Source organism: Epinephelus moara, chromosome 21 (genome assembly GCF_006386435.1).
Source record: "Epinephelus moara isolate mb chromosome 21, YSFRI_EMoa_1.0, whole genome shotgun sequence".
NCBI lineage: Eukaryota > Metazoa > Chordata > Actinopteri > Perciformes > Serranidae > Epinephelus > Epinephelus moara.
The window spans coordinates 14,059,334-14,079,487 of record NC_065526.1 but is presented as its reverse complement, the minus strand read 5'-3'; the positions used below and the strand labels follow the sequence as shown (position 1 = coordinate 14,079,487).

Genomic DNA, 20,154 nt, shown 5'->3' with positions numbered 1-20,154 from the left:
GAAGTTGGTCACTGGTCAGGACGTAGTGTAGTAGAGCTGTTAAAGTAAAATAAATAAGGTTTAACTTCTATTGCACAAAGTGGATTTTATGGATTTTCTGATCTACCAATTACTTCATTTTAATAGGCATAAAGATGTTGTCTGAGCTCGCTCTTTGTCAGCGTGTTGCTTGAAATTTCAAGCCTTTGCAAACTTCCTCCGCAGAGCTGCTCACATATACACTTGGTGTAATGAGTGAGCATGCAGCTGCTGCAGAGGATTTAGCTACAAGTCCTCATTCTTAAGACAATATGACAATTAAAGCTGTATTCTTATCTGGGGATTGTTGAAGTGGCTACCTAATTAGCCAACTTATGTCTTTCTTGTGAAATGTTTTTGTATTCGAGTCGAGCGCAGGCCTCCAGGGGACTGCCAGAGACATGTCTCCAACTGAGGATGATAAAAGTCAAAGATGTTGAAATGTCTACTTGAGCTCATCTGCTGATTTACTGCCTTAAAGCAGATATAAACTTGGATCACTGTTAGAAAAGCAAAAAACATCTGTAACTCCAGTATGGAAACTATTAGCTGTGATATGCTGTTTTCACTTTCTTTGCTCTTCTTCAGCAGCACACGTTACAGTAGCTGAAATTCTGGTAACAGTGTGTACACTGCTCAGAGCAGCTCTGAAGGTTACACACAGGCAAAACATGAAAAAAATCCTCGGATTCTCCTCTAAATCTCTTATTTTAACATCTGCAATGCAGCTGGAGAGATCTGGTTTTATTAGCCTGCCATGATGTGAGCTACGGAGAAAACATCTCAAATTCATGTGACTACAGCTGGATATCATTTTGTTTTTTTGGTAGTTGGAACCACAGACACTTCTCTGTTTGTACCAAAAAGTTCAATAACCCTACATGTGACACTATCAGGTCTATCTGCCCTTAACTGAGCTTGAAGCCTCTGTATATGCACAGCAGGGAATTTTATGTGCATTTTGTGTTTGTTTATTTCACACCATTTGACTTTCTTGATTTGGAGATGTGCATGTTTGTCGGATTGATTTCCTGTACTCGTGACCTTGCATATGTGTGTGCTCTTTGGGTTTGTTTTTCTGTCTTGTCAACATGTTTGCACGACAAGGTTTGTGGCTTTCCTTTCTGTAAATGTTTGTACTTTTGTGTTTCGCGTTTAGGGGAAACCACCCTGCAGAGGGTCGATAGTGTGCCGTTAGATTGGGAAATAAATACCACAATAGAACACATAATTGGGCGTTTGGTAATTTTAACCTGTAACTGATTACTTTGTGTACGTGTACACAGCACTGGGGTTGTATATTAGTCACCATTTTACCACTGTTGTCATGTGAAAGCCTTGTAATTGCAGTTTTGTTCGTTTTCATATTATATTGACTTTAATTAAAGGATTAAAGGATTACATGCTCCTCTAAATTCTGAAAACCTCTCGGGCTTAGAAGCATTTCCAAACTGGATAATGATAAAAACTGCATTGTCATCACACACGCACACCTGTTTTTTGTCTCTTGTTGACATTTCGAAGATAATACAGCTTTCACCCGACAGTGATGGTTTCTAATGTGCCAGAGAAGATCAGACACTCTGACCTTGGAGAGTACAAAGAGGGAAAAAGATGAAAAGAAGAGGGTGAAAGAAGGGCAGGGAAGAAAAGCAATGAGGAGTGAAAAGGAAAGCCAGCAGTTGCTGGTGGAGCGACGTTGCAGGAGGAAAGAGGAGAGAGGTGTATTGTTACAAATGAGATGGAGCTGTGGCAGAAGGAGGGAGGAAGACTTTAGAGAGGATCATGTTTTCCTGAGCCATCTATTCTATATGCAACGTGTGTGTTCGACATTGCACAGCTCAGTATTTTCTTCAAAGGGAAGTAAAATGAATTTGCTAAGAAATCAGTAAATTTATCGTAAGTGTTTTTTTAACGTGGCTACTTCTTTGGTCAGAATTGTTTCATTTATTTTTCTGCAGTAAACGTTAGTGTTCTTCAGGGGACATGAATTTCTGGTCGTGACTGACGGACAGTACCATAATTTGATATGATTGTCACTAGCTGGGGCTGGGATGATAGGCTTATCTCTGAATTTGATACCATCTTGGACGCCAATTTGAAATGTATTGCACTTTCAGTATTTCGATACTACAATTTATTGGAATTTTCCTCACTTAGACCTCACTAGACCATGGGAAAAACTTGAATCATGCACTTTCAGAGGCTGTATATCATGAGGAATATGTCCAAGAACAATGCACATCAGATGTTAGTTTTTCTCACTTTCATTTCAGCAGCATCATATACTACATGCAAAATGAATTCTGGCTGTTTTTATGGTCTTATTTTAAAAAGTTTATCAAGGTGAAGCACTGTGAGACCTGGCTCTGGGAAAGGTGCTGCATTAAATAAACTTAAATTACTTATTAATACGTACTTATACAATAGAATTAATTAAATATATATACTTTTTGAGGTAAACTCAAACTGCTACATTTAGCTGCCCCTGTTCACCAGGCTAGTAAAGTGTGTTGCACACATTGATTTAGTCGTAGCAGCCGTCACAATATCAACATTGATCTCCATTTCTATATTTTCAAATGGGCAAAATCTTATTCCATTATAGAGCTGCGTGCAGTGTATTGATTCACCCCTCCTTGCCCTGCTCTCAGTCAGTACAAATACATGCACAGTTAAATGGAGTTACGGTTACAGCTTGACAAGGCCATTTAATTGGACTACTGTCCTTGTCCCAGTTTACAAGCACGGGAGGGGAATTGATTTATTGACCGTAGTATGTCCAACTTGGCTACGATAGGTGGCGATATGCCCCCTCTCAGCTTGTTAGTATTGGACCCCTTTCCAGTTGACCTATTACGTCACAGACCAAACAATCGAAGAACAAGTTAGCTGCGGTACTGGTACCATAGTGGACAACTTCACAGCTCGTCCTTCCAAAAAATGCACAGCTCTGAATGTAGATTTCGCCATGTTGTTACTGGTTTCGTCTTCTGTTAGCATTTAATACCGGGGCAGACACCGTGGAGCATGCGCCGACCGCCCCGGCCAGTTTGGGTCAGGTTGATTGTATACATGCAGGAGTAATTCGGCTCCCAATAGCATTATCTGGGTGTGTTAGTCCGACTTTGAGAAATTCGATTTAGTATAATTTTAGTCGGACTAACATGTTAACTTTCATTTTAAAAGTCCGGTTTCATTCAGACTAACCCAATAAATCAGTTTTCTCTAATGTCATGCAAACATTCTGACTGTTCATCAGATAACACATGAGACAAGGATTAGCGAGCCACACACCCCACAGCCCCTCTGCCTCACTCCCTGCTGCAGTCAGGTGCAACTGCGAACACTTCTCTCAAAATGTCAGCCAGCCAAAGCTTAGACGCTTGTTCCACAGATATGTCCAAAAAAACTTTACACTCCATTAAAAAATGGACAGTAGCTGCAGCTTCATCACAGTTTCTGTGTCCTAACACAACAACAAAGGAGAACTTCAGTTTGGCTTTGAGAGTTTCCTCTCTTTTGCTGACTTTCCACCACTTTGTCTTTTAAACTCACTTGTCATCTGTCAGGCTTTATTTAGCTCCCGGCCCTCCCCGCAGGTCAAATTTTTACATCCATCATAAAAGTGATGCTGCTGTTGCCATTTTCACCCTCTCTCCCATTATCATTGTCTACAGACAATAAATCCTGCTCTGTACTGCTGTGCACCGCATCTTATTACAGGCGTCATGTCACACTCTGTGGCCCTATTACTTCTTGTTCCCGTCGCAGCAGACCCGGGGTCACGATTCATATCCATATAAAATGTCTCATCAGGGAAGAAGTTCTTCACTGGCCAGGATCACTTCACAAATCCAGCAGTTCTCATCAGTAAAACCTTATTACAAAATTCATAGAGGTCCGCCACCTTCATATAAATGAATCAACCACGAGAGATTGCGGTGAAAACAATTAGTTGCTAAAAGGTCACTGGTTTGATTCCCAGCACTGCCAATGTGTTCCTGAGCAAGGGCTCAGAAGCAAAGAGGAAATAAAGCACTTTACATCATAGATCAATGAAGGAAAACCTATATTATTATTATTATTATTATTATTTTTAAAGTGTTTTAATGGAAACATCACTTACAAAACACTCCTCTGTATCCCAGTGCTGGACTGTAGGTAAAGAAATTCACCCAGAGATGATATTCAGTCCTGCAGCATTTTAAAGCGTAATTCCTCTTAATGCAGTGAATGTGTAATGATCCAGGGGTTAATGACCTACTGCTGATCATCCTCAGCTTCTCTCCTCATTAGTATCTCTCACCACTTTTAGAAGATGCCGATAGGATAAAAACATGATGGAAAATGTGTCATTAAGAATAAATCTTTTTGTTAATGCACAGAGTGTTGCATTAGAAGTTGCTAAGCCCAGTTAATTGCTTGTATAATGCTATACAAGGTCGTTATACACATCTGGAGGGCAGCGGATGAGTAACACTGGGGCAGACGTATGGTAAAAAGCATAGTGGATCAACCCGAGCTACAAAAATATTAGAAGCAGATACCTGGATGTTACTTCTTGTAGAGTCCCCACCTTTAATGCATTACATACACCAGTATACACCTAAATACCACACTGCTGCTATAAGCTTTTTTAATACTTTATGATGTCTTCTAATCAAACCTATAACATATATGTATTCCTTATCTGTAACCGCTTATCCTGTTAGGGGTCGTGGGGGGGCTGGAGCCTATCCCAGCTGACAATGGGCGAGAGGCGGGGTATACGCGGACAGGTCACCAGACTATCACAAGGCTGACACATAGAGACAGACAACCATTCACACCTACGGCCAATGTAGAGTCACCAATTAACCTGCATGTCTTTGGACTGTGGGAGGAAACTGGAGCACCCACGCTACATGCAAACTGCACACAGAAGGGCTCCTCCACCCCAGGGTTTGAACCCTCCACCCTGGCTTCAGACCAGGAACCCTCTTGCGGTGACAACCAAAACTACGGAGCCCTTAAGGGGAGATTGGGAAGAAACAAAACAGATGGGTGGAAAAATAAAGAAACATTTGCATTCTCTTGCAAAACTTATGCGTTATCACATGAAGAATTTTGAGTCTCAGTGTGCACCTACTGCAGCAGCTCAACATGCAAAGGGTCTGGGTGAAGGTGAATAAAATTTAGATCAGTGGTTGCGTCACTTATGAAACACTCTCCCAGCCAAATCTAAAAGAGCTTGACAAATCACCTGAAAACAGCAACAGCTCTGTTGTCTTGTAAAGTATTAATTTTCTAGCTATAATGGCGAATGTTACTGCAACCTGCATGCTAACAAAGTGGCTGTCACCTGAGTTTAGGTGCAAAGACTGAAAACTGATGTTTCGTCTCTCAAACCCCCGCTTCAAACAAGATGCCAGATGAATGCCAATGCAACATAAATGTAAAATATCCGCGTTTACAACTTAGTTTCCAAAAGATCAGTTAATGCAACTTATAAGTTGAAGTCCTATAAACATCATGCTTCATGGCCGTTGTTACAGGACATCTTAATGCATTGTGATAAAAGGCCTATAGAAGCTATTATAATACATTAGATAATCATTAGACTTCATTATGAAGTTATTAATAATGCATTATAAATATGGGCTCCATAGAAAGTACTCCTGATATGATCTGGCAGACAAAGCAGTGCTGTTTTGGATAATCTCACATTGCAGTGGAAACGCCTCTGGAGACATGATGGTGTTCTGATGTCTTCCTGTTGTTTCACTAACAGGAGCTAATTAAGTCTCTATTTTGGCTTCAGAGACTTTGTGGTAAATCTGGTGAATTTTTACTTTCCCAGTCTACAGTTCACTTTTGTTTCAAGCTCTCCAAGTGTTTTTCCTCAGAGGGAAAGAAACAGAGTTGTCAGTGTCTCCTTCCTCTCTGAAACACAGTGTTGTCTGCTGAAATCATCTCCACACAACTGAGCACTAAAGAGCCTATGAACATGCTCAAATTAATTGGATCTGGTACAAAATTGCTCCCATCGATAGGTACATGCACACGGCAAGCACACACAGAGCTCACTTAGTAAGATTCAGACATTATTTTAGCACAGTGAGCTCAAATTGACATTTTCAGATGCAGTCGCGGTGGTTTCAGTCGACCCTTCCGCTCAAACAGCTGCTTTTCTCTGGAAGTCGGCAGAACACATGAACATTGTTCTGCTCAGTAGCTAATGAGCCAAGTGTGTGTGTGTGTGTGTGTGTGTGTGTGTGTTTGTGCATCTGTAAAAACATGTTTGTGTAGATAATCTTATGTAACAGCTATATATCATGTTTCTGGTCTCGCAACACTTTTTTTTTTGCCGACTCTTTCTTGACTTTTGTGTGAGTTTAGTTTTGATTCTGCATAAAATTAAGATAAATACTTCTGGCAACAGCAGAGTTTGCTCATCGTTCCACTCTTGTGGCAAATGAGGACATTAGCGAATGGAAAGCAGGTGTCAGTAAACACTTTCTGTCTCTGGTCAGCAGCCAGGGTGGTGGTAAAGCCAGCTTAGCATCACCGTTTCTGTTGACGCTAGCCTATATTTAGAGCTGTTAATGAGAGCCTGCTCTGTCGTTCACCAGCTTTCACTCTCTATCTACATTTAAGTGCAATAATTATCTGAACTATTATGAGCTGCTCTTTGTTAGTCAGTTTATGTATGTTGATATACATCAGAACTGAAACTATGAGTCTATTAATTGATCAGTCACTCTCTGGGAAATTAATAACAACAGTTCTGACAGTTGATTAATTGCGGGAGTCATTTATCAAGTGTGTGGATCAAAGAGAAGGTGTAAACTGTAGTACAGTGGGGCAGGAAAATATGCAAGGTGTTTCCAAGTTGGTGTCATAACTGATCAATGTTGTATTACTGCCAGTGTGGTGTGTATTTCTGCTTCTTGTTTTTAAAAAAAATCAATCAAGTGCCAGACGTTGGCTGGTTCAGGCCTGTCAGACGTTAATATTTTTTTGTTTTTCTCAATTAAACGTCATTGTAAAATTAATCGGCATCTGAAGCATTGTGGTGTACATTTGTAGTCTGTTTGTAGTCCAAGAAGTATTGACCCGTTTTGTTCGAGCAGGCTTTGGTTTCATGCAGGTGAACAATCCGTGTGGAGAGCAAAAGAGGTGAACACAGTGTTCGCAATGTAGTCTCGAAGCACATCAAACAGAAACAGAAAGAGAGTAGAACGGAAATTGAACTGCTTGCCGTGGTCATTTGACTAGTTCAAAAGAAAATGGTGACTGATGCTAGTTGTTATGGTGACAGCACATGTCAGTGGGTCTGTGAAGTGTCATACTCACTAGGTTGAAAACTCTGTTTTAGCCTACTGTATAAACTTAGGGCTCAATTATGCTCAACATTAGACATGTATATGGAGATGGATAGAGCCTTCTTTTGGTACTCTGCGTTCATTTCGTCCATATTTGTGTACATTTTTTGAAAGCTTACAGATAATGACGAAACGTAGCTTGACAACACCAGAACTCCTGAAATATTGCCCATTGGCCCCAGAGGGTTATTTTCGTCAGACTGATAGCCACTGAGTCCACCTTAGACTCTGAGATATTGCAATGGACATTCTCACTATTTGCTGAAATTTAAGAGACTAGAGAAATAATGAATTTGTCAAAAGATAATCAGCAGTTGAATTTATAATGAAAATAATTAGTCCTTGCAGCCCTAACATACGTGCATGGTCCTCTCAGCACAAAAAAAGACTTGTGAGTCACCAGTCTGCAGCTCACTGTATCTGAATTTGATTCCACTCAGCCACCATACAGCCACATTCATCTTCTGTATGTGCTGTTAATGTGAAGAGAGCAGCTATCATAATGGCAGCGTAATTGAGAGTCAAACAGAGGCCAAACTAAAAACCAACACTGTCACCGTGACTGCACGCAAGTGAAGAACTGCGGCTTCTAGGAGCGTGGACGAGCATTAATGTGACAGTCACACTGCAAGGACACGCTTATGTTGAGCTAAAGTGGATGTATGAGTTGTGCGTGTGGAGAGGTTGGGTTGTCCTTTATCCTGTTGGTTTACCCTTGAACACACATACACACACACATACACACATACACACACAGCAGTACAGATCCAGAAGCAGGTGGTAGAGGACGTTCAGAATTACAACAGTTGATGGAAGTGTGGGTTTTTTCCTTAACACGAACAGCAGGGAGAGTCAGACTGATAGACTAGCTGTGCTCTAATGTCACTCAGGATCCTCACAAGGCACTTCACACCTCCAAAATAAGATACACACCGCTAATTACATCCTGTTACAAGATAAAGACATTATCTCAGAGGGTATCTCCACTGATGGGAGCTCTTTTTCTGCAACTTCACACATCCAGAGATGGAGATTTCCTTCTCTCTGCTCCTGTTTGACTACAAATTTGTCTTTTTCATCCCTCCTCTTTACTTTTTACTGTTTCTCCCTCCTCTCCGTTCCATCTGAACGACTTTCGTTGTTGTTCTGCCCCATTTCCCTGCATTTTCTTCCAGTTGGCATACCGGTGATTGGGTGCCATTGTGTCAGTGGGGGTCACTAGTTTCAAAAGGCTTTTGCATGTTCAGTAAGCCATGTGTGCATACAGTGTGCCCGACTGAGAGTGTTTCCTCAGGTGGAAGGGTTTGAGGATGGTGGGGGGGCTGCCGGGATCATGGAGTTCATTTCAGTAGCGTGTCCCTCTTCCTCCCACTCTGCTGTGTAATTAGGCCAATCAGACGTGGTCATTACTGTTAATTTAAACTGATGATACTGTAAAATGCGTGTGGAGGAAGCTATGAGGCCATGTTGTTAACACTCAATGAAGGGAGAAGGACAAAGAGGAGATAATTGGTAGTAAATTAGCAAGTTTAAGTTTGTAGTTTGGGTTTGTTTATTGTTTGATGGTAGGAAACTGAATGTCAGATTTACCTCCAGTGCACAAACACATCCGACCAGATACACAACATCCAGACAGTCACCAAAATCAAATCAACGAATCCCTGGAGCATTCCTCCACCAGATTTCAGCAATATCCTCCTCCTATCTTCTCTACCTCTGATAGTTACTGAGCTGCAGACCAGCCAGGCTTATTATCTGACTTTGTTGCCAGATGAAACATTAACAATAACAAAACTAATGAGGAGACGTTCACAAGAACTGAGCCAGTAAAAACAATACTGGTGAACACATTTATCAGTGATTCACACCATTGTACTTCCTGTCCACATCCCAATACACCCCGTAAAAGATCCAATTTAGTTACTAAAGAATTGTGACTAAGATGTGAACTGAGACTTTAAGAGTTGTCAGAAGAAGAGGCTATACCTTATTTGTCCACTCTGTCGTCACACAGGCCTGAAATACACACACACATGCAGCACAAACAGGACCTATACATGTATCAAATGGAGAGACGTCAGAGAGAGGGGACTGCCCATGGACAGGCGCCCAGAGCAGTTGGGGGTTCTGTGCCTCTGGTGGATAAATTATGTAATGGCACTGTTTCTAAGTTACCGCAAACATTTCTGAACCATAATTTCTTGTTACACATCTGCCAACATACAGTGATACCAATATATCTGCACTGGGTGAGGTTTGAAAGCATTTAATCCAGACAATTCTGTTCAAATCCCTCGCGAACTTAACTATGTTTAGCTTTCAACATTTGTAGGTAACTAATCTGTCATCAGTTTTTGTTGTCTGAGAAATTAACTTAAAGTGGTGGCTTTAAATGAAAAGGTATGAAAATTTCATATCACGCTTTTAGTGACCAGTATTATCACAGTATTGTTAAAATGTGCTTAAAAAGTCTAAGAAGTACTGATACACTCACATATTATTTTAAGTTAAATATTGAAAACTATAAATAAAATGAGCAGGATTCAATTACGATTCAGAGGACAATCAATCATAAGACCATTTTTGATGCATCAAAATTTTTGATATCTACACGATTTATTTTTCTCACTGACACTTTTAAAACATCACATACTGTATTTGTCATGATCCACAATTACACAACAGATTAATTTATTTGCATACAGCGTCTTTAAACCAGGGCGCGCCAGTCAGATTGTATCCATCTGCAGCTGCACATGCTAACCCACTGTGAGATATTCATGTCGATGTAGTGTCTTGTGTTTGTATACTGTACTATTTCACCAAAAGAAATATGCAATAAATTTACTGGGAAAAATGGAGACACTGAGCGGGCCAGCTGCAGGGGTTTTTGAGGTGAAACACACTGAGCAGAGCATACTGAGTCAGCCGGTCTCGTTCTTCAACGTTACTGCTGATCGCTGCTCTGTTAACATCTTTCGGTGATGGCGTAGAAAGTATTCACAGCATAGTTCGCCTCGCAGTGTCCAGTCCACAGGGTCCAGATTTCTCCTTAGTCATTAGTTCAAGGTCCACACAGTGTAATTTATTCAGCATCACACTGGCTTTTGGCTATGTCGTTAGTTAGCTAGTTTGCTGTCCCTGTCAAGTAGCTGTCCATTTTTCACTCACTCTACAGCAGGAAACGGCACTTCAAAATAAGAGCTCTGTGCTGGAAATTCACTGTACTCTAAAATAAAGTTTTTTACAAACTTGACACGTTTATGAGTCACTTGCAGTCCATTCAGAGTGGACCTGTGACCCATGTTTGGGCCGTGACCCATCAGTTGGGAACCACTGCTCTAGACTTTCCAGGTGCTGCACTGCCCTCACAGTTGAGTTTGGTTATTAACAAACATTTAGATGCTGAATGGTCCACATGCGCATTGTGATGCATCTAAAAACCAATTATTTCCCCCTCCCCTAAAATTAGCAGCACTATTCACATTAATGTTTGCAGAAACATTAAAATAATTACATAGCCAACGTCTTACGTAAACAAATGAAAAACCAAATCGCATGTACATTTACGTTAAAGATAGCCTGTCTTTGAAATGCTTGCTTGAGTCTTTGTGTTCCTGTACATGAGGACAAGGGACCAGCAGCAGTATCACTGGGTTTGCCTGCTGCACACCCACTCTGTAAACAAGGGAACAACAAAACAAACCCACGTTGTGTGCGGTGTCTGCATCTGGCAGACTGTTGCCAACTTTGATGCTGGACAGTATTTACCAAGAGTTTTCCAAAGAGCAGTAATCAAACACGGTTATACTGTGCAGGTGGAATTTTACAGAGGTTTATCATGACACCACAAACTGTGTCCTCCCTAGTGGCGGCCTCATTAATGTTAACAACTCATCTCAACTAAACTTGAGATGAGCAGCAGATTATATTAAGTATTAATTAAGTATGTTTTGTTATACAAGCCATTTGCAATATACAGTATATGATATGATAAGCATAAAATACAGATGTGAGAATAAAAGATTCTACTGAAATGGACTCATCACCCTGTTGGTCTTGTTAAACTACACAACACCCTTGCAGTTGTGGAGACAACAGCCAAAGTTAAAAGTAATTTTAGTTTTAATGGAACTGGCAAAGTTCCCAACAAAATAAGAAGATGCCTCCTACTGTAAAGGTTTTCTTCATGGCCACTATGTTGTGAAAAAGAGCAAGGAAAAGGAAAAGTGTGCAGAGACGTCAGGGTATTTTGTCAACCTGCAGCCAAAATGGAGCAGGCAACTGAAACCCCAGTATCCGTGTGAGGCTAAAATTAGCTGATGTTTTGGTCGGGCTCTGGTGGCAAATAGATTTTGTGGGTTTTGTTTTTTTACAATAGTGTAAAGATTTTACACATAGTAATTACGACAAGTTGGTACAGGTGGATGTGCTCATTAAAGTCACATGGGGAATTTATATCACTGCAGACGAATATTAGACGACAACAACAACATGATTCACACAGGTCTCTTTAAAGCACCATCCCTCCACCTCCACCTCCTCTCCTCTGTGTGTCCTGCAGCTCAGACCGCAGCCTCCTGTATCTGTTACCTCCTTAACCCTGGAGTAAAGATCAAGGTCAAAGACGAGGCTGACCAGCTGCTCTAGTATAGAGAGCAAAGTGACACTAATGTAGATATTTGCACTAGTTTTCAAAATCTTTTCAATTTATGATATATATTTTTTACTTTCTTTAAATACGTTTATCAGCAGCAGCTGTTCAAACTGGACACAGAATAATGTGATCATAAACAAGCAGGTTGTCAGCATGTATGTGTGCGTATGAGGAGGAGGTTTAAATATTTAGAGGTGTGCATCATCACTCTCTCCACCCCTCTACTTCTGTCTCTCATTCATTCATGCATAGTGAATATTAAGATGTATTATGCATGTATTAAAGGTAGAGGTGCAGGTATAAACATAAACAAACCCAACAGAACACTAAAACAATCATAAGTTTCGCTTTGTTCATTTTCTAAAGTGTTTTCCTCTCTCTCCCTCCCCTCAGCTGAGCCTCTTCCTCTGATGGACCTGTGTCGACGTGCGGCCCGCTTGGCGTTGGGTCGTGAGCGGCTTCAGGAGATCGAGGGCCTCCCCCTGCCCCAGTCCCTGAAAAATTACCTCCAATACCAGTGACTGCCACCAGCAGAGCAAACTGGGAGTACAAGGACACGCAAACCAAACCACCAGGAAGTCTAAAGCTGAATGGATATGAGAAATTAATTAAAGGATGCAAAGAGGGGATGATGGATGGGAGCATGTCCACACTGAGGGCGCCACGGCTCTACTAAAGGGTGGAGATAAAGATGGTGGATGAACTGACGGAGGAGGTCCAGGCTTTCACACAAAGACAGCACCAGCTTCTTTTGGATTTCGAGCTGCTTTCCCATTTGTTTTTGACTTGAAATAAATTATTGATGATGGTATCCCATCAGTGTCTCACTCATTCAGACAGAGAACCCAGCCGGTGTGGTTAAGAGGTGACAGTGTTCAGGAGACCACCGCCACCTAGTGATGAGAATGAAAACTGCGCCATGAAAGCACACTAATCCTTTCCCTGGAGGCCTTTCTGACACACAGTCAGTGACCATATCATTGCTGTTGGATACCATAGTGTGTATTCATGGTCTCCACTGACACAGGTGACAGGCTGCAGAGCCCAGACGTCCGAGAGGGTTTTAGCACTAATGTTGTTTGTATCTGATTGAATCGGGGCCCGACCAAAAGCTCACAGCGCATACAGAGTAGATCAGAAACATGGCTGTGAGGTGTATGCAAAGGTTAGTAAGAGGGAATGCTGAACTTATCTCCTGGCTTCATGCAGACACATGATGAGAGTTAAGCCCTTTTCAGACATGGAGCAAGTTCCATCTATCAGTCAAAGTGATGACTGTTTGGTTACGTAAAGTTTGTTACTGATTCATTCACAATGCTTGTACAGTATTTAGTATTTATTAACTTCTGGTTGAGTAGAAAAGTGAAGATACAAAGAAATAAAAGTGCTTCAGTGATGGATTTTTAAAATTAATTTTGCTATTCATTTCTTAATGACTGATCACTGTCTGCATGAGACGCTCACCCCAAATTCCCACTTACCAATTTTATCCTTTATTAGTTTATTTTTATTATATTTATTTTATTCTGCGGCAAATTTACTACTAAGATGGCCAAGTACAAAATGACAAGACAATGCATTGGGACTCTTTTTGCCAATATGCTGTATCTAAAGCATTTAAAATTAAGAAGCTACTTATGATTGTTATTGTTTGAAGGTTGTTGTTTTTTTACCTCTTTTGCCCCACGTTGCATGGGGGGAAAAAAAGAAAAACTTACTTTTCAAAGTCTAATCGGACATGACAACAATTTCCTCTTGAATGATAATTTTTGCATTTAATTTTCACAGAAAAAAAAAAAAATTACAATTATGATGATTATGTGATTTTTGCTCGGGTCTTTACTAAACTAGTATGTTCCCTCATGTCTAGAATATGATTTTAGGCCAGGACATCCCTGCAACACCAAAAAGTTTGTTGCAACTACGGTTGCAACGGTATGAGATTTTCATGGCACAGTAACCGTCTCAGGTTTCATGGTGTCACAATAATACAGAATTTATATTATTACCAATCAGAATAACCCTTAAAGGAATGAACATGGAAGGGTTATTTTTGGTTAAACAAACGTTTTATCACTATAATTGAAACTTGAAACCATTTTGTTAATGGCAGTATGGGTAAAAAATTCCCCTTAGAAAATAACGAAAATGAAGGCAAGATTCTCCGTCAAGTTGCATGCTTTTTTCCCCAATGTAGTAGATAAGCCAATATGCATGGTATGATAATGGTCAACTTTTATATCTTGGTATACCTTAAAAATCGGTATATCGCTGCAACCCTAGTTGTGACACATTTTAATCAAACAATTAGAGCTCCTGCGATTTGGACATCACACTTGGTCATATTGCAATTTTGATAATATTTTGATTACCTGTGCAGCCCTAATCATGTCGACAGTTTAACACTGGCTCATTTACAGTGTTTCAATGTTGTTTAAACGGATTGTATTTTATTTGTGCATTAATTTAAAAAAAAGAAAAGAAAATAAAAAAAAGAGAAGATATTAAAGTGATAAATTTGTTTAAAGTGCTCATAAAGCTCTTGAATAAGCACCAATCGAAGTTGGAAAAAAATGCTCAAAAACTCTGCTTCATCAGGACCGTGGGTTTGGTTTGATCAGATCTGATTGACGATACTCCAAACAACCCACCAGCCGCAATCGGATTTGAATTAAAATATTGCTCATTCTTGATTGGTGGATGGAAATTGTTACAAGCACCTTTTTCTAAATGAGCGTCGCCCACTTTAAACCAGTCAGAAGAGCAGACGGAGGAAGAAATACATAAACCTCTGATGTAAAATAACCAAAACTTTTCTACCTTCTAACTGAAAATTGTGTTCTCATTAGGACTCCATCGATCACTGCGAGAAGCTGAGTGACAAAATACTTTTTAAGAGCCTTTAATAAGGAAACAAGACGTGGATTTAATCCTTTTATGTGCATAATTTCTGCTGCTGTGGCCTTAATGATTATTTGATGGTATCCACTTATTGGGAGGTGTTACGGAAATATTACTTCTGCCATCGTTACTTTAACGCAACGAGCTGCGTGTCTGAAAGGGGCTTCATCAGAGAAACCAACAGGTCAAATCTGCTTACAGTGTTAATCTGCACTGGGAGTCATTCCTCTTCACAGGACACTAAGTCACGTATTACGATGTCAGTCACAACCAAAGTATTTCATACTAAGCCATGGAGTGTGTCCGTAGGAGCTGGAGGTCGCGGCCCGTCGCAGTGTAACTAGTGCTAACCTGCTGTTGGCAGTTAAGAGGAGACTCACCTGCTGTTGTAGCACCCTGCTGTAGCTCACTGGTACCAGACAGTATCTGTCTGCTGTCCACACAACTGTCTTAATGACCACAAATAAACAAAAAACAAACAAACAAACAAACAGGAGCAGAGGAGATCTGGTCTCACTGGATCTCTAATAAAGGCTGGAGCAGGATGGAGGAACATTACTGCTGCTGCAGATGTGTTTCTTGCTCAGAATAGGATGTAGATGACCAATGCACAACCACACACACACACACACACACACACACACACACACACAGTAGACCAATCATTTTTTCCTTTCTAAAAAAGGCTTGAGTCACTTTTTTTTAACGTCTTGAGTTTGTATTCTACATTATTATTATTATTATTATTATTAATATTATTGTAAGTGTGGAGTCTGATTCTGATGATGGCAGGATGATGATGATGATGATGATGATGATGATGATGATGACGACGATGATGATGATGACGACGATGATAATGATTATTGTTTATCACAAGCTAGTTCTATGTTTTTCTAACGGATGACTGATGGTTACATTCAGGTAAATTTAATACAAAGACGCAGGTGATGAAGGGAGAGAGAAATCAACAGTTGTTTCTTTGATGCTGCTTTTATTATTATTTTATTATTATTATTAATATTATTATTATTGTTTGAGATGGTGGCGGTCTCACCTCCTGATTTCATCACGTAGGATGGGGAGAGAAGGACCATTCAGAAAAGAAGTGGAATGTAAGGACAGACAGTTGAGATGTCAACAGATATGAAATGTGAATAAAAGCCAAGTGAATTTGAAAAATGTCTGCAAAGTTTTCCTTGTGTTTCTTTCCCTTCACTCCTTCGTGGCCCGAGACTCATTTTGTGCCCAAAAACAACCCGACCGCTGATTTTTAGGAATGCTTTCTAAAATATAAAGTCGTCCAAAGTACATCTGACACTTTCCCTGAACAGTCGGAGCTGCAGTAAGATGCAAAAGAGCCTGATGGTTCGACTGGGGCTGACACATTTTCAGCTTCTTTAATTGTGTCTGAGGGACCATTTAATCTACCGAGGGAGACCTTGGCGAGGAAAATTGGACCGTAAAGTATTTGGCTGTAAGTTCGCCCAATTGTCAAGTGTGCAGTTTCCACTTCAGAAAGTAAACAGCTAATGCACTGCTCATCAGCTCCTGCAGCTGTAAATACAGCTCACACTCTCGCACTCAGTTGGGGAGATAATGACGCGCTCAGGGTCTAAAAGGAAAACCTGCAGGGCACCGCTGAGCGAAAAAGCAGACATTAGTCGACGTGGTTACAGGCTTCATATTTCCACAGCACACAATATGGGATCAGACTCATCAGGTCCAGCTCATCATATCCAAACACACAGGGGGATGAATGTTTGAGAAATCAATCGCAGACAGACGGTGCAATGATGCTGCCCGAGTCACTGGCGATCCTGCTGGGGATAGAGCCAATACTCACAGTATAATAGGACCAGAGCCTCCGCACCAAACACACACTCGGTGTCTGAAAGCAGTGAGTTCAACAACAGTTCAATCCATTTTCCCAGCCACACACTGACATGAATATTATACTGTATGTGGTGCAGACATCAGGAGCTAAACTTTGAAAAGGTCACACAGCAGAGCACCGTGTGATTTATAACAGGGGTTGAGTTCTGATGACACTTGCAAGTGAACCCTGGTGCGGTTCGCTTACAGTGGGAAATGCAAACGGATTATCCAGTGAACCAAAGAGAGGAAGTGACGTAGAGCGCAGTGCATTTTGGGTAGAAAAAAAACAAAGCTAACAGTACGAACCAGGAGAAGCAGAGGTGAAAAAAAAAAACACAAAAAACTGAAAAATGTCTTGTGGGCAGACACGGAGTAGTGAAGAGGTGCAGCCGCTTATTGATATATGGTCAGAGGACTATATATTGCAGTTGCTTGTGGCTACCCACAATGGATTTCCGTTTTCATTCCTGGCCAATCGATGAGCTGGGTCTTCTTCTTCCTCATGCTTTTTTTCTTCCTGGTCAGTGGTCGTTTCGGGCAATACCGCCCTCGAGCAGCTGTTGTAACTGCGAGACGTTGTCCAGGCGGTTTGGTCCGCTTTAAAAAGTGCAGTGTGAAAGTGAACCGAAACCAAATGAAGGTGGTCCCCCGGACCCCCGGACTATCCTGGTGTGAATGCGCCCTAACACAGTACATGCAGTCAGACCAGATTCTGCCAGGTGAAATTTAGTTGTATAACGTGAAAAACAAAACAAAAAAAACAAACAAACAAGCTGGACAGGAAATTAGACTTAATGCATTCACTTGAGAGAAGATAAATAGTCTGCTCTTCTTCTGAATTAACAAGATTATTATCTCAGACTTCTGACAGAAGTTTTCATGGGAAAAAAATCTGCTTGTTTTTCCTGAATTAATTAGATAATAAAAAATAATAATAATAAAAAAAAAAAGAACCTAACTTTTTCTGAATGGGTGAATGGGTTATGCTTCCATAGGAAACAGGATGGCCAGGGTTCTAAACAAAAACTGAGGGAGCTAGCCTGGCTACAGCTGTTTGATAAGTTTTACATTTTGTAATTTGCACCAAAACCTTCTCTATAATAGGTGACAATCCCAATAAACATGACCTTGTAACAACAAGTTCAAGAGGGGGGCAAGGCCGCCTGACACTTTAGGAAGGTGCAAGATTTTCCTCTGCATACGCACTGGTTTACCGGCTCAAAGAAATTTAGATACCTATTTGTCCATTCATTCATTTCCCGTAACTGCTTATCCTGTTAGGGGTCACAGGGGTGACATTGGGCGAGAGACGGGGTACACCCCGGACAGGTCACCAGACTATCACAGGGCCGACATATAGAGACAGACAACCATTCACACTCACATTCACACCTACGGACAATTTAGAGTCACCAATTAACTTGCATGTGTTTTGACTGTGGGAGGAAGCTGGAGTACCCAGACAAAACCCATTAGTATGGGGATATATTGAAAAAGATAGAGATTTGGGTAAAACAACCATTTTGACCAGCTCTACCCAGCCTGCCAAAGACAGCACTTGTCCATCTGTCAGAATCCTCCTCCACTCTTAAGTAAAGGGGCAAAATTGCTTATGAAGATATCTGCTAGAGACCTTGTCATAAAAATGCCTGAGAACAAAGAACAACAACAGTACTTTCACTCAACCATGAATAAAACAGGCCACTGAGTATCTCACTAAGTGTTGATTACATTATGTATATAAAATGTTTATTGCCAAATGAGTATAAACATAAGCTGCTGTAACCCTGAGAGCCCTCACAAAGTAAAAAGGGAAAAAACATACAATCCAGAAACAACCAGCAATAAAATACTGTGTACAACTACAGTATACCAGCCCACCATTGAACATTGCTTAAGAAACTGGCCCACAGTTGAACCGTCTTATCAAACATTTTTCTGTCATTACTCCCCGTCACTGTCTTTGCACTCACAGCATCCAGGAATTATCCTCCCCTGTCTTCCGCTTTTAACATGCAGTAATAAAACAAGAATTTAAACAGTCAATATTTCCTGAACGAGAGGTCGATCCACTGACCTCTTACCTGGCTGAACATCAGAGGGTCTCACACCTTTCTTTAATCAAATAAACAGAGGTCAAATCCAGTCTGATGCTCTGATCGCTCCATAAAAGGTACATTCGCACACATTTTATCAGAATGGTAAACAGGCTATAAGCATTATAATGTATTGTTTCCTTATCAATTACTAATTACAGAAGAGAAGGGGTTTAGGAAGATATTGGAGACTAAAGGGGAAGATAAGACTCTCTAATCTGAAGTAAATGGCTATACTTAGAATAAGCCTAATTTATGTCCTCTTTTATTTAGTTTATGTGCATATATATATCTCCTTTCTCTTTTTAATAGTCGATCCCTGTTTCAAGGAGTCAAACTTCTTCCCATTCTGCAGCATACCTACGCAATGAGCAACACATGTCTGGTTCTTTGGAAATGTTCTCCCATCACCACGAGATATCGTCTCAACTTCCACACCCACGGTTGTGCTGCTTTTGATACTATAAATAAATAAATGAGCCAGTGTACATAAAAAGGCAGAATGTGATCTATGAGGAGAGGAACTCAATCAATCAATCAATTTTATTTATAAAGCCCAATATCACAATTTGCCTCACAGGGCTTTACAGCATACGACATCCCTCTGTCCTTGTGACCCTCACAGCAGATAAGGAAAAACTCAACGAAAAAAAACTTTAACGGGGAAAAAAAAAGAACTATACACTGATCAGCCAAAACATTAAAACCACTGACAGGTGAAGTGATTAACTTTGATTATCTTGTTCCAATGCATTGTTCTGCTGGGAAACCTTTGGTTCTGGCATTCACGTGGATACCACCTGACATGTTCCACCCACTCAAACTCCATTGCAGACCAAGTACCCCCCTCATGGCAACAGTACTCCCCAATGGCAGTGGCCCCCAGCAGGATAATGCACAATGCCACACTGCAAACATCACTCAGGAATGGCCCAAGGAACGTGACAAAGACCTTAAAGCTATAGTGCGTAACTTCTGTCGCCCCCCAGCGGATAATGCGTTATTACAACAAATAAGCCGGCACTTCCATGTACAGAGTAACACTCGCTTCACACCGTGTACACAACGCTACACAACGTGGCGAACACCAGGCTGCTAACATTACATTACGTTCATAGCACCATTTCCAAGAAAATAATAAAGTACTAGGTCCAGTACATGTAACAGCAACACATACTACTCATAATATAATTATAAACAAAGTCACTTACTTATCCAACAGCAGCAAGGCAACATC

The 20,154-nt window shown here is 40.7% G+C and overlaps 1 protein-coding gene across 4 annotated transcripts in view; it reads left to right on the top strand.

Moving 5' to 3' along the window:
• The window catches only part of LOC126382684 (SPRY domain-containing SOCS box protein 4-like), a 117,933-nt gene extending 101,806 nt beyond the window's left edge, over positions 1-16,127 (top strand). For all 4 annotated transcript variants that reach the window (XM_050032702.1, XM_050032704.1, XM_050032701.1 and 1 more), the window contains one exon: positions 12,436-16,127. In XM_050032702.1, coding sequence (XP_049888659.1) covers positions 12,436-12,563 — 128 coding nt within the window. In that variant the 3' untranslated portion in view covers positions 12,564-16,127. The remainder of the gene's footprint in view (positions 1-12,435) is intronic.
• The last annotated feature ends 4,027 nt before the right edge of the window (positions 16,128-20,154 follow it).